Genomic DNA, 16501 nt, shown 5'->3' with positions numbered 1-16501 from the left:
GCTATATAGTATATTCTAGAATTCATCCAGGATGTCATAATGATAGTTTAACCAGGTTTCTAGGCTATATAGTATATTCTATAACTGCCAGTGTAGATTTCCTGTGGAGGCAAATTATTAGAGCTGTTGATAAGTCATTGTATAATATTCAGCCAATTGTTTTTCATGCCATCACATTAAAGGCAAGACATACCTAGATTCAATTACATTCATGAATTGGTTTGAAACCTTTGTTTTAAACCCTTCTCAAAATTGGTGCCTTGCCGGATTTGTAAAAAATGGTTTGTCATGAAACTCTATTTTTTAAATGTATTTAAATGTAACCTATATTTAACTAGGCAAGTCAGTTAAGAACAAATTCTTATTTACAATGACTGCCTACCCCGGACAACGCTGGGCCAATTGTGCGCCACCCTATGGAACTCCCAATCAAGGCCGGTTGTGATACAGCCTGGATTTGAACCAGGGTGTCTGTAGTGAAGCCTCAAGCACTGAGATGCAGTGTCCGCTGTGCCACTCGGGAGCCCCAAAATCATGTTCTAGTGCTGTCCCCAACTAAAATACATCTTGGTCAACCAAGAGTCATCTGTTCTTTCTACAAATCACCCCATGTGTTTTTATAAAATCTGTATGTACTGAACTTGTCTGATGCTTTAAGCAGCTATTTGATTAAATAAATAAGACACACAAATGACGAGGGAGCCAGTCGTCAACATGACCTGACTGGAGGGAGCCAGTCGTCAACATGACCTGACTGGAGGGAGCCAGTCGTCAACATGACCTGACTGGAGGGAGCCAGTCGTCAACATGACCTGACTGGAGGGAGCCAGTCTTCAACATGACCTGACTGGAGGGAGCCAGTCTTCAACATGACCTGACTGGAGGGAGCCGACCAGTTCTGAAAGCCTTTAGCCGTGCCCTCATCCTACTCCTCTGGTGATGTAGACGTTATCCCAGGCGCTCTCATTTGTTGACTTCTGTAACCGTAAAAGCCTTGGTTTCATGCATGTTAACATCAGAAGCCTCCTCCCTAAGTTTGTTTTACTCACTGCTTTAGCACACTCCGCCAACCTTGATGTCCTTGCCGTGTCTGAATCCTGGCTTTGGAAGGTCACCAAAAATTCTGAAATTTCCATCCCCAACTACAACATTTTCCATCAAAATGAGAGGAGTTGCAATCTACTGCAGAGATGGCCTGCAATGTTCTATCATACTTTCCAGGTCTAAGCCCAAACAGTTCGAGCTTCTAATTAAAAAAATGAATCTCTCCAGAAATAAGTCTCTCACTGTTGCCGCCTGTTACAGACCCCCCTCAGCTCCCAGCTGTGCCCTGGACACCATATGTGAATTGATTGGCCCCCATCTATCTTCAGAGTTTGTTCTGTTAGGTGACCTAAACTGGGATATGCTTAACCTCTCTAGGGGGTTTTCAAAACGTTTGAAATGCTATTACTTCAATTTCTCAAACATATGACTATTTTACAGCTATTTAAAGACAAGACTCTCGTTAATCTAACCACACTGTCCGATTTCAAAAAGGCTTTACAGCGAAAGCAAAACATTAGATTATGTCAGCAGACTACCCAGCCAGAAATAATCAGACTACCCATTTTTCAAGCTAGCATATAATGTCACAAAAACCCAAAAGACAGCTAAATGCAGCACTAACCTTTGATGATCTTCATCAGATGACACACCTAGGACATTATGTTATACAATACATGCATGTTTTGTTCAATCAAGTTCATATTTATATCAAAAAACAGCTTTTTACATTAGCATGTGACGTTCAGAACTAGCATACCCCCCGCAAACTTCCGGGGAATTTACTAACAATTTACTAAATTACTCACGATAAACGTTCACAAAAAGCATAACAATTATTTTAAGAATTATAGATACAGAACTCCTCTATGCACTCGATATGTCCGATTTTAAAATAGCTTTTCGGATGAAGCACATTTTGCAATATTCTAAGTACATAGCCCAGCCATCACGGGCTAGCTATTTAGACACCCGGCAAGTTTAGCCTTCACCAAAATCAGATTTACTATAAGAAAAATGGTCTTACCTTTCCTGTTCTTCATCAGAATGCACTCCCAGGACTTCTACTTCAATAACAAATGTAGGTTTGGTCCCAAATAATCCATCGTTATATCCAAATATCCTCTGTTTTGTTCGTGCGTTCTAGACACTATCCCAATGGTAAATCACGGTCGCACGCATGGCGCATAACGTGACATTTTTTTGAAATATTCCATTACCGTACTTCGAAGCATGTCAACCGCTGTTTAAAATCAATTTTTATGCAATTTATCTCGTAAAAAAGCGATAATATTCCGACCGGGAATCTGCGTCTCTGTAAACGGAGGGAAAAACAGAAAGGCGGGGGCGGCCAGTGCTCGAGCCTAAGCCCTTTGTCCTCTGATAGACCACTTAGCAAAAGCGCTCGTGTGTTTCAGCCAGGGCTTTGAATTACGTCATTCAGGTTTTTCCCGGGCTCTGAGAGCCCATTGGAGCCGTAGGAAGTGTCACGTAACAGCAGAGATCCTTTGTAATGAATAGAGATGACAAAGAAGGGCAAGAAATGGTCAGACAGGTTACTTCCTGTACAGAATCTTCTCAGGTTTTGGCCTGCCAAATGAGTTCTGTTATACTCACAGACAGCATTCAAACAGTTTTAGAAACTTTGGAGTGTTTTCTATCCAAAGCTAATAATTATATGCATATTCTAGTTTCTGGGCAGGACTAATAATCAGATTAAATCGGGTACGTTTTTTATCCAGCCGTGAAAATACTGCCCCCTAGCCATAAGAGGTTAACCTCTCTAGGGGGTGTGGGACGCTACCGTCCCACATGGCCAACATCCAGTGAAATTGCAGAGCACCAAATTCAAAAACAGAAATACTCATAAGAATTCATAAAACATACAAGTGTTATACATCGGTTTAAAGATTAACTTCTTGTTAATCAAACCACGGTGTCAGATTTCATAAAGGCTTTACCGTGAAAGCATACCATGAGATTATCTGAGAACAGCGCCCAGCAGACAAATCATTACAAACAGTTACCAGCCAAGTAGAGGAGTTACACAAGTCAGAAATAGCGATAAAATGAATCACTTACTTTTGATGATCTTCATATCGTTGCAACTCACAAGACTCCCATTTACTCAATAAATGTTTGTTTTGTTCGATAAAGTCTCTCTTTATATCCAAAAACCTCCGTTTTGTTCATGCGTTTTGTTCAGTAATCCACAGGCTCAAAGGCAATCACAACAGCCAGACGAAAAATCCGAAAAGTATCAGTAAAGTTCGTAGAAACATGTCAAACGATGTTTATAATCAATCCTCAGGTTGTTTTTAGCCTAAATAATATATAACATTTCAACCGGACAATAACGTCATCAATATAAAAGGTAAACAAGAAAGGTGCGCTCTCGGTCTCGCGCATGAAAAATCTCTGAGATACTGAATGGTCCACTCATTCAGAGTGGTCTTACACTCTCATTTTTCAGGATGCAAGCCTGAAACTATTTCTAAAGACTGTTGACATCTAGTGGAAGCCATAGGAAGTGCAATTTGAGACCTAAGTCAATGGAATCTGTATAGGCAGTCAATGGAAAACTACAACAACAACAAATCCCACTTCCTGGATGTATTTTTCTCAGGTTTTCGCCTGTCATATCAGTTCTGTTATACTCACAGACATTGTTTTGGGAACTTTAGAGTGTTTTCTATCCAAATCTACCAAGTTTACTTTGGCACGCTTTTCATCCGGAGGTGAAAACAGTGCCCCCTACCCTAGTGAGGTTAACACCCCGGCCGTCCTACAATTCAAGCTAGATGCCCTCAATCTCACACAAATTATCAAGGAACCCACCAGGTACAACCCCTAAATCTGTAAACATGGGCACCCTCATAGATATTATCCTGACCAACTTGCCCTCCAAATACACCTCTGCTGTTTTCAATCAGGATCTCAGCGATCACTGCCTCATCGCCTGCATCCGTTATGGGTTTGCGGTCAAACGGCCACCCCTCATCACTGTCACATGCTCCCTAGAACACTTCTGCGAGCAGGCCTTTCTAATCGACCTGGTATACATATTCGTCGCCAAACCCACTGGCTCCAGGTCATCTATAAGTCTTTGCTAGGCCGACTTCACTCAGCTCACTGGTCACCATAGCAACACCCACCCATAGCACGCGCTCCAGGAGGTATATCTCACTGGTCATCCCCAAAGCCAACACCTCCTTTGGCCGCCTTTCCTTCCAGTTCTCTGCTGCCAATGACTGCAACGAATTGCAAAAATCGCTGAAGTTGGAGACATATATCTCCCTCACTAACTTCAAGCATCAGCTATCTGAGCAGCTTACCGATCGCTGCAGCTGTACACAGCCCATCTGTAAATAGCCCATCTGTAAATAGCCCATCCAACTGCCTACCTCATCCCCATGTTTTTATTTACGTTTTTTTGCTCTTTTGCACACCAGTATTTCTACTTGAACATCTATCACTCCAGTGTTAAATTGTAATTACTTCACTACTATGGCCTATTTATTGCCTTACCTCCGTACTCCATTTGCACACACTATATATAGATTTTTCTATTGTGTTATTGACTGTTCGTTTGTTTATCCAACGTGTAACTCTGTTGTTTTTGTCGCACTGCTTTGCTTTATCTTGGCCAGGTTGCAGTTGTAAATGAGAACTTGTTCTCAACTAGCCTACCTGGTTAAATAAAGGTGAAATACATTTTTTTTTTTTTTTAATCTTAGCTTTATTGACAACACTCAAATGGATACTGTCATTAACGCAGTTCTTCAATAATTACACATAATACTTAATACTGTAGATGTTTAGTTACAGTCACATGATCAACTATCAGAAGATCCAGGAAATACTTTTCTGAATGACAGTCAAATTACAAACATCACGACATGCAACAACAACCAAAGTGCTTCTTCATTCATTACTCTGGTAAAGACAGTTATGCCGTGCTCCACGTTGGATCCAACATCCCTAACAAATTGATGTTTATAATGTGTTATTGTCTGCTTGATTTACTGTAGGGTCTCGTTAGTCCGTTTGGAAACAGAGATACTTAGCTCATAATGTGTAGAGAACTGTTCCTTGATGGATAGGCTATTGTTCAACACACAGAGCTATTTTCCTATATTTGTTGTTAGGTGTAGTTATGGGTCCTACAGTAGGTCTATGTTGTTGTTAGGTGAAGTTATGGGTCCTACAGTAGGTCGATGTTATTGTTAGGTGAAGTTATGGGTCCTACAGTAGGTCTATGTTGTTGTTAGGTGAAGTTATGGATCCTACAGTAGGTCTATGTTGTTGTTAGGTGAAGTTATGGATCCTACAGTAGGTCTATGTTATTGTTAGGTGAAGTTATGGGTCCTACAGTAGGTCTATGTTATTGTTAGGTGAAGTTATGGGTCCTACAGTAGGTCTATGTTGTTGTTAGGTGAAGTTATGGGCCAATTTGGCAAACAGTGTACAAACCCTCATTGTCAGGCTGATGGAAAAGCCAAAGAGCATTTTACTGGTTGAAGTGTTTTTTAAGTACAAAGCGGTTGATTTGCGATGACGACACAAACATTATATTAAATAGAACATTAAAACGAGCCTTACAATTATAATCCAAAGTAATGTGAAATGAACTCATAAGCAACCTGGTAATGGAGGTTACTCCCCTGAGCAAAAATCTTTTCTCACCAGCAAACATAGAAAAGGGCCTCCAATCTTAGATGTTACTACTAATGTGAAAACAAGACAAAATATGACTATTGTTGCTCATTTTAAGACAAATGTCAAGTAATCATTACATTCATTACAGATGTCAATTGTTGTTCAACATCATGGCTACGCTGTTGGCATGACCTTTTACAGTGGATTTCTGCTGTTGTGGGCCTTTAACCATCTGTATGACTTTGTCATTCACACAGGAGAGAGACGGGACTATCGTGGATCCTCTGGGGAGCCTCAACAACCTCATGATACTGATGAGGCAGAGAAGAGTCTCTCCAGATCAGAACTCCTCAAGAAACACCAGCAGAGACCCACAGGGAAGATAATTAACCTCTCTGACTGTGGGAAGAGATTCACCTCATCAGGCATTAAAATTCATCGGAGAAGCCACACAGTAGAGAAAGCTTATTGCTGTACTCAATGTGGGAAGAGTTTTGATACATCTAGCCATCTTATTGTACACCAAAGAACACGCACAGGAGAGAAATCTTATAGCTGTGATGAATGTGGGAAGAGTTTTAGTCATCGAAGCAGCCTGATATCACACCAGAGAATACACACAGGAGAGAAACTTTCTAGCTGTGATGAATGTGGGAAGAGTTTTACTTGTTCAACCAGCCTGAAATTACACCAGAGAACACACACAGGAGAGAAATCTTTTAGCTGTGATCAATGTGGGAAGAGTTTTACTCAACTAGGCAACCTGATAACACACCAGAGAACACACACAGGAGAGAAACCATATATCTGTGATCAATGTGGGAAGAGTTTTACTCAACTAGGCAACCTGATAACACACCAGAGAACACACACAGGAGAGAAACCATATAGCTGTGATGAATGTGGGAAGAGTTTTACTCAATCAACCAGCCTGAAATTCCACCAGAGAAAACACACAGGAGAGAAACCTTTTAGCTGTGATCAATGTGGGAAGAGTTTTACTCATCGAAGCAGCCTGATATCACACCAGAGAATACACACAGGAGAGAAACTTTCTAGCTGTGATGAATGTGGGAAGAGTTTTACTCGTTCAACCAGCCTGAAATTACACCAGAGAACACACACAGGAGAGAAACCTTTTAGCTGTGATCAATGTGGGAAGAGTTTTACTCAGCTAATCAACCTGATAACACACCAGAGAACACACACAGGAGAGAAACCATACAGCTGTGATGAATGTGGGAAGAGTTTTACTCATTCAACCAGCCTGAAATTACACCAGAGAACACGCACAGGAGAGAAACCTTTTAGCTGTGATCAATGTGGGAAGTGTTTTACTCATCGAAGCAGCCTGATATCACACCAGAGAATACACACAGGAGAGAAATCGTATATCTGTGATGAGTGTGGGAAGAGTTTTACTTGCTTGCGCAATCTGACTCTTCACCAGAGAACACACACAGGAGAGAAACCCTATAGCTGTACTCAATGTGGGAAGAGTTTTGTTCAATCTGGAGAACTGAAGATGCACCAGAGAAGACACACAGGAGAGAAACCCTATAGCTGTACTCGATGTGGCAAGAGTTTTGTTCAATCTGGCAAACTGAAGATACACCAAAGAACACACACAGGAGAGAAACCTTATAGCTGTGATCAATGTAACAAGAGATACTCTGATAAAAGACATCTGATCAAACATCAGAAAATACATGAAGGAGTTGTTTCATGATATCAATGATATAATGTCACAATGTAGAATGTTTTAACATTGTAGAAGGAGTATTTTAATGATGTCACAATGTAGAACCCTAAACGTTTGTCCCCTGTTCTATTGATTTCAACATGATATGGATATTAGCCTCAGGGGGAAAATCCAGGCTCTGAAATGGAAGAGTTACTATTTATGTGATTTAACAAAAAGTGACTAACAAAAAAAGAGTTGTGTTATACTTACCATGTTGGTGACCCACTGGAATCAAAATGCAACACTTCAAAATGTAGCTAGCTGTTTTCTACAAATTGTCCTCTAACCAGGGATGTACACATTACTCCCATATTCCATGTGGATTTTGAGCTGTTAGTTTAACAGGACGTGCAACCTCATCTCCCTCCTCTCACACAATTGATTTCAACATGATATCGATGAGTGATGACATAAATGTTGTGTTCCTTTGTTTAGCGACCCCTACATTTAAATGCATCACTCCAAAATGTAGCTGACTGTCTTCTGCAGGTTGTCCTCTAACCAGTGAGGTAAAATATATCTCCCATTTCCATGTGTTTTTTTAGTTGTGCTAGTTTCAACATCACGTACAACCTGATTTCACCCTTAATCGATATCAGTGATTTATTGCTACTTGTCAAAACAACAGTGTTTCTGGTGCTTGTGCAGTTTATAAGGAGCTTGTTTTTAAAAAGTAATATGATTATTGTGGCAGATGTTTGTGTATGTAGCACATGTTATGTTTAGGTTTTCAATTTATCACAAACTGTTTCTGCATATTGGTTATTGATTTGTACATGTTAAAACTGTGTTTTGACATTGGGGATATCCCACCTAGAAAAATGTCATTGAAAATACTTTGAAAAAAGGACTATGCAACCAAATATTTATTTATGCAACCAACTGACAATTTTTGGTACAATTATATTGACATTGTTGCCCTGCTTTTAAAATATCAGGGTTCATTCTCAGATGTGCCAACCCAAATGTACTAGAGCATGACATTGGGGACTGGGCCCCGATCCAACAACATGCCTATCTAGTGAACCCTGAGAAGAGAGAGAAGCTCTGCAGTGAGGTGGAAAGTTACTACGGATATTGCAGGAGTTTCCTCTTGAAATCAGACATGTCCGTGGTAAGGACAACTTGGTTGCTGATTGTGGGCAGTTAATAAGTTTTGCGTTAGCCAGTGCCATTGATTACAATTTATTTTGACTGGTTTTTTGGCGATGAGTTTTATCTCTTATTCTTTTCCGTATTTTTCGTTCCAAGGGGACCAGAGTTCTAGAAGCTAGTGGGGGAAAAAAATATAAAAAATGTGTTCCATGCGTTTTAGGGTTTTTTTCTTGTTGTTTTTAATTGTTGACAGCCAGTAGACACCATGTTTATATTGGTGAAGGTGAAGCATTGTAGTTGATTATAATGTGAAATGGAAGTTGTTTTCTGTTGGTGGTAAGCATTCTATTAAGGTGTTACAGTCTTTGGTTTTTCCATTTTGTTTTGAGGTTGGACTTTAGCACGTCTAGCTCGTTAGCACGTCTAGCTCGTTAGCACGTCTAGCTCGTTAGCCCGTCTAGCTCGTTAGCCCGTCTAGCTCGTTAGCATGTATAGCTCGTTAGCACGTCTAGCTCGTTAGCACGTCTAGCTCGTTAGCACGTAGGACGCACTGATTGGTGTCACCTCGTTAGTCAGTATGTGTTACACCTGTGCTGGCTTGTCCATCTCGTTAGTGGGAAGGTGTTTCACCTGAGCTTGTCCAGGTTCTATTTAAGAGTGTCTGGCCCAGTGCTCCAGTTGTCTTGATACATGTGGAGAGTCAACATCTTTAGTTGCTCCACCTTTTTGGTTTGCTTCCTGTCTTTAAGTTTGGTGTGGGTTTTTCTTTTGTTTTCCTCTTCTTGGGCAGATTTAGTGGGTCTCATGGTGGGTGTCTTTTATGTCCCAGTTGTTGTTACTAGTCAACTTTCAGTGGACACTGAGAGCAAAACTGCAAGATTATGTTATAATACTTTTATTGCATCAAATGGTTGTTTTATGCAACAGAATAGAGGGTTCTTAGAACTATTGTGTCTGTGTGTTCTACTGAGGATGGGCCTCTGGGAGAAAACACTGACAGGAGATTTGCAATGTCTTTTGGGTGATAAAACCTAAAGAGACCGCATTCCAGAACATGAGTTAATGTTTCTGTTCTATATGGTACCAGGGAGAGGTGACCTCAGGGCCAGACCCTGGTCTCTACACAAAGAGTACTGTTTTTACAGCAGATACTGTCTGCTGAGAATTATAAGTATCTTTCATACAGATCTTAACCTTGTGACCCGTTCTATACATCTGTTGTTGGTCATGTAGGTTGAAAGGGGTGTATCTTGGCTGTAAAAGACCTTTGTACTTTTGTCTCATGGCTCTCAACGAATCATCTGGGGGTGATTCATCTCTCAACGAATCATCTGGGGGTGATTCGTCGACCAGCCATCATTATCGTAGAGCACTCAATTGATTCACCCTATATTTGCGTGTTGTATTGACCTGCTCCCTTATTAATAAGTGAATAAAGATTTAGTTTAAGATTAACTCTGACTTGTGTGATAAGTTTGTCTCTCCTCATTTGATATTAAAGAAATTAACCACATTTGGCGATGGGGATGTGAATCTTCTCTTGGTGACCGCTCCTGGGTAAATGGTGGTCCAGGGATCCCTCTAACTTGGGATCACAGGGAGACCACACTTCAGGAACGGAGCAGATGGTCCCACCTTTGATCTGAGAGACAGCGAGCCGAGTATAGCTAACCATGAGATAGAAATGTGAAAATATTCCTGCAGGTTAAAATATTGTTGGAAAAACAACTACTTGATTAGGTACGTTTGGGAATAGCATTGTGTGACTGAGTCTTAATCTGATGTTTGGATAGTAACAGATCTGTAGTTCCTCATATAGAAATATGCTTAATCAGATGACTGACATGTGGATACATTTTAGTCATTTAGCAGATGTTATTATCCAGAGTGACTTACAGTAGTGAATGCATACATTTCATACATTTTTTTTTTTGTACCACCCCTCCGTGGGAATCGAACCCACAACCCTGGCGTTGCACACACCATGCTGGCGTTGCAAACACCATGCTCTACCAACTAACGTTATCTTGGGGTTCCGTTCCTTCACTGCCAACATAGAATATCACGGGGTGGTATTGAGAGGGGAATGATATTTTAGAAAGCAGCGGAAGGTCTATAGTTCCTGGGAGGCTTGATTTTGCCGTGATCTCTGGGAGGTTAGAGAACCGTTGAGGATCCCATGGTCATTGTCTGGGAAACTAAAGTTTATTTTTGGTTCTGCTGGGAGGATGTTTGGAGAGATGCTTCGTAGCTATGGAGAATCCCTGAAAAAGCAAATGGAATGGTTGTCGTGACTACCTGAGAATTTCTTACGTTTTATATGGATTCTGTGAATATATGAAAATATGATGAATTGTATGTGTGTATAATCGATTACTAGAGATTTGATGAAGTAATACTGGGAATATAATTAGATACAATTTAAACAACCCATATGTAGACGAACGTAGGTTTTGAGTTGGTATCTTTAATGGATCATTTGATAAAGATGAGGGTTAAGCGTTATTAAACTGTCTACAAAGTCTGGCCAGTTGTCTCAGAAACTGATGGGAGTGTGTCCACTTTAGGGTAAGTTACCTTAACGATGTAACTATAAAACGCTTATTGGATTTTCTCCATCCGGCTACTACATTTGAAATAAAAACTGCCCTTAAGGCCTGTGGGGGGTTCTTCCCAGTATGAGAGGAGTTGCTAGATTTATTGAATAAACCTTTTTCCATAAAGTTAGAGTGAACCAAGGTGGCTGACTAGCTGTTGATGTCGAAGAAGCGTCCCGTCCACTAGATTATACGTCACAGTGGCAGAATCACCTGAAAGACGCACATCGCCATCTGGAGTTGGTATCGCAGTTGAGAAAATACTTTCAAACGCTCAAAAGCGACTGCCCCTAAAAACCAACGACTCCCTTTGAAAACGGGCGATGTGGCATCAGAAACATTTATTATAGTGTAAAAATGTACTACAAAGTGTAGCTAAATAGAATAACTTTGGTCATACCCCCTCAGCACGTGACGTCCAAGGACGTCGAATTATGGTCGATATCAGGTCTGTCTGTTGTGGCCGCTATTTCGCCCTAAAATAATCATCCCAAATTGGGCTGTGTATAACTATGTAAATGTCTCTCGGACCAGGTGACTTTTATCAATATACACTCTAAAAAGTAAAGGTTCCTGGAGTATCCTGTAGGGGTTCTTCAAATTGGAACTGTGGGGGAACCCCTAAAAGTTATTTGAAGAACATTTTGTGGGAACTCCTATAAGTTCTTCGAAGAACCCCTTATCATGGTTCCTCAAAGAACCTTTTGGGGTTAATTTTTTTAACTCCCTGTCCACCCTCTCCCCATTATAAAACAATATTTTAATAATAATAACAATATTGACAATATTGATTTAAATCATTCATTGTTTATTTAGTGGCACCACAAATGTGAATTAATATTTACAAAACAATTTAACAAACAAAACACATTACAAAATTGCAACATTTCTGCAGACATGTCAGACCATAAAAAATAATACATTTACTTTGTATAGTGATTTTCATGACATTTAAAAAAAAATAAAAAAAAATATGTACAATAAAAACAACATTAAAAATGAATCACAGGTAAACTAACAATATTGTAGACTTGATGCTAAATACAGATTTTTCAGCTTTAGTGTGTATATCATATCCACTTAGTTATGTTAGGAAGTTTTCCTTCTTTATGACCGGCCCTGGTAACTTCACCCCAACTTCTCTGATCCCCAGAACAACATAACTGTTTTTGGTGTATAGGCATACCTTGTCATGGACATAATGGCCACCCGGGTCCTCATTGAAGAGGTAGGGCAAGAGCAGAATCGCTGCTGTGGTCTCCAGTCCTAGTAAAGTAAAGCAATGATATTACTACACTTGCTCATTTTACTAGAAAATACATTAGAGAAAGGGAAGGAATAAGAGCAAATCCCTCTTCTGTATTGTCCTTCAGGGACTGTCAAAATAGCAGGATGATGTCCTCACCCCTGCCTCGCCTCTCTACCTCTGATAGTCCTTGAATTCTCTTTTTGTCTATATCCATTCCATGGACTTGATTCATTTCTGAGAAGATCTGAAAAGATCATTTGTACACATTTGTACGCTAATAGATGTCAGTTTGTATTGACTGCTATGTAGGTTAAATGTACACTTCAAATGCAGCTGTCCTACAACATATCTGTACCTTCTTCTTGATCCCAATTGCATTGTGTCCATGTTCTGTCCTATAAGAGTTTCAAAGGAAGAGAAAATGTGTCAAAGAATAGTCTTTCAAAAAAACAAATATATATATTAAATAAATATTGAAAGATAAATGTCATCGACATACAATGTAATGTAAAATAGAAGAACATATTGGAGAAAGCACTAGCCAATACAGTACTGCCATACAGTAACAGTACTGCCATACAGGCCTAATATCACATTTCAAGATATCTTTGTACACAAATTGTTCAATATTTTATCAGGCTGACTTGAAAGATTATACGCAACATTTTGCTGCGTGGCAATACTGTGTTTGGATTCTGAAGGGCATTTATACAAAAGAGGTAGTCTAGACACTGTATTAATACCATTATGCATTTGAATCCCATCTACAGCTACCATCAAGATATTAATTTCCCTCCACAAGGGGGCGGACATGTAACGTTTCCAAAATGGCATAGAATTGTACATGTAACGTTTCCTAAATGGGATAGTATTGTCCATGTAACGTTTCCAAATGGGATAGTATTGTACATGTAACGTTTCCAAAATGGGATAGTATTGTACATGTAACGTTTCCAAAATGGGATAGTATTGTCCATGTAACGTTTCCAAATGGGATAGTATTGTACATGTAACGTTTCCAAAATGGGATAGTATTGTACATGTAACGTTTCCAAAATGGGATAGTATTGTACATGTAACGTTTCCAAAATGGGATAGTATTGTACATGTAACGTTTCCAAAATGGGATAGTATTGTACATGTAACGTTTCCTAAATGGGATAGTATTGTCCATGTAACGTTTCCAAATGGGATAGTATTGTACATGTAACGTTTCCAAAATGGGATAGTATTGTACATGTAATGTATCCAAAATGGGATAGTATTGTACATGTAACGTTTCCAAAATGGGATAGTATTGTCCATGTAACGTTATACCCCCTTGTGAGTTAATAGTATTGCATGCTGTAGCAGGCTATATAAAGAGGAAGACCTCCATTGACGATTCAGTTCGTTGTAACATCTCGTCTGGACAGGTCACCGTCCTTATTATAGGACATAACGTTAGCTAGCTAGCTAACGGTACTATACTGTAGCTCAGGTGGCTGTTTTTCATTGACCAAGAACCCTACGGTTCTTAGGGGATCTGAGAACAACTCCAGTTGAACCCTTCATTTTTAGAGTGTAGTCGGCTCTATTTACTCTCAGATTCAAACATGATGATTAGTATCAACGATCAAGTCAGCTGCTGCTGCTCCAATACAGTATGAGGTGAGACGGTGAACTGATGTTGAACTGGGCAGTCAGCTGCTGCTGCTCCAATACAGTATGAGGTGAGACGGTGAACTGATGTTGAACTGGGCAGTCAGCTGCTGCTGCTCCAATACAGTATGAGGTGAGACGGTGAACTGATGTTGAACTGGGCAGTCAGCTGCTGCTGCTCCAATACAGTATGAGGTGAGACGGTGAACTGATGTTGAATCATAATGTTTAACCAACACAAAAATATCCTGTGGCGTTCTGCATTAGCATCGAACTGCCCCCGCGATATGCAACTTTTCAGAGAAGTTAGAAACCAATACACACAGGCAGTTAGAAACGCCAAGGCTAGCTTTTTCAAACAGAAATTCGCTTCGTGCAACTCCAACTCTAAAAAGTTCTGGGACATTGTAAAGTCCATGGAGAATAAGAACACCTCCTCCCAGCTGCCCACTGCACTGAGGATAGGAAACTCTGTCACCACCGATAAGCCCACTATAATTGAGAATTTCAATAAGCATTTTTCTACGGCTGGCCATGCTTTCCACCTAACTACCCCTACTGCATTCAACAGCACTGCACCCCCCACAGCTACTCGCCCAAGCCTCCCCCATTTCTCCTTCTCCCAAATCCATTCAGCTGATGTTCTGAAAGAGCTGCAAAATCTGGACCCCTACAAATCAGCTGGGCTTGACAATCTGGACCCTTTCTTTCTAAAATTATCTGCCGAAATTATTGCAACCCCTATTACTAGCCTGTTCAACCTCTCTTTCGTGTCGTCTGAGATTCCCATAGATTGGAAAGCAGCTGCTGTCATCCCCCTCTTCAAAGGAGGTGACACTCTTGACCGTAATTGCTACAGACCTATATCCATCCTACCCTGCCTTTCTAAGGTCTTCAAAAGCCAAGTCAACAAACAGATTACCGACCATTTCGAATCCCACCGCACCCTCTCCGCTATGCAATCTGGTTTCAGAGCTGGTCATGGGTGCACCTCAGCCACGCTCAAGGTCCTAAACGACATCGTAACCGCCATCGATAAGAAACAATACTGTGCTGCCGTATTCATTGACCTGGCCAAAGCTTTTGACTCTGTTAATCACCACATCCTCATCGGCAGACTCAGTAGCCTTGGTTTCTCAAACGATTGCGTCGCCTGGTTCACCAACTACTTCTCTGACAGAGTTCAGTGTGTCAAATCGGAGGGCCTACTGTCTGGACCTCTGGCAGTCTCTATGGGGGGTACCACAGGGTTCAATTCTTGGGCCAACTCTTTTCTCTGTATACATAAATGATGTCGCTCTTGCTGCTGGTGAATCTCTGATCCACCTCTACGCAGACGACACCATTCTGTACACTTCTGGCCCTTCTTTGGACACTGTGTTAACAACCCTCCAGACGAGCTTCAATGCCATTCAACTCTCCTTCCGTGGTCTCCAACTGCTCCTAAACACAAGTAAAACTAAATGCATGCTCTTCAACCGATCGCTGCCTGCACCTGCCCGCCTGTCCAGCATCACTTCTCTGGACGGTTCTAACTTAGAATATGTGGACAACTACAAATACCTAGGTGTCTGGTTAGACTGTAAACTCTCCTTCCAGACTCACATCAATCATCTCCAATCCAAAGTGAAATCTCGAATTGGCTTCCTATTTCGCAACAAAGCATCCTTCACTCATGCTGCCAAACATACCCTCGTAAAACTGACCATCCTACCAATCCTCGACTTCGGCGATGTCATTTACAAAATAGCTTCCAACACTCTACTCATCAAACTGGATGCAGTCTATCACAGTGCCATCCGTTTTGTCACCAAAGCCCCATATACTACCCACCACTGCGACCTGTACGCTCTCGTTGGCTGGCCTTCGCTTCATAATCGTCGCCAAACACATTGGCTCCAGGTCATCTACAAGACTCTGCTAGGTAAAGTCCCCCCTTATCTCCGCTCACTGGTCACCATAGCAGCACCCACCTGTAGCACGCGCTCCAGCAGGTATATCTCTCTGGTCACCCCTAAAGCCAACTCCTCCTTTGGTCGTCTCTCCTTCCAGTTCTCTGCTGCCAATGACTGGAACGAACTACAAAAATCTCTGAAACTGGAAACACTTATCTCCCTCACTAGCTTTAAGCACCAGCTGTCAGAGCAGCTCACAGATCACTGCACCTGTACATAGCCCATCTATAATTTAGCCCAAACTACTACCTCTTCCCCTACTGTATTTATTTATTTTATTTATTTTGCTCCTTTGCACCATATTATTTATATTTTAGCTTTGAACTTTCTTCAAACTACAAATCTACCATTCCAGTGTTTTTCTTGCTATACTTTATTTACTTTGCCACCATGGCATTTTTTTGCCTTTACCTCCCTTATCTCACATCATTTGCTCACATTGTATATAGTCTTATTTTTTTTCTTCTACTGCATCATTGATTGTATGTTGTTTTACTCCATGTGTAACTCTGTGTTT

The 16501-nt window shown here is 40.7% G+C and overlaps 1 protein-coding gene across 1 annotated transcript; it reads left to right on the top strand.

Annotated features, from left to right (window-relative positions):
* Positions 1-5890: 5890 nt before the first annotated feature.
* LOC145876172 (uncharacterized) lies at positions 5891-7483 on the top strand. Its single transcript, XM_082971956.1, has one exon. It carries the CDS (start codon positions 5891-5893, stop codon positions 7430-7432), a length of 1542 nt encoding a protein of 513 aa, XP_082828082.1. The 3' UTR covers positions 7433-7483.
* Positions 7484-16501: the final 9018 nt, after the last annotated feature.

The sequence above is a fragment of the Salmo salar genome, unplaced genomic scaffold, assembly GCF_965601325.2.
Source record: "Salmo salar unplaced genomic scaffold, fSalSal1 ptg000468l, whole genome shotgun sequence".
NCBI classification, from domain to species: Eukaryota; Metazoa; Chordata; class Actinopteri; order Salmoniformes; family Salmonidae; genus Salmo; species Salmo salar.
The sequence above is the reverse complement of the archived record's forward strand: the minus strand, read 5'-3'. Positions and strand labels throughout refer to the sequence as shown.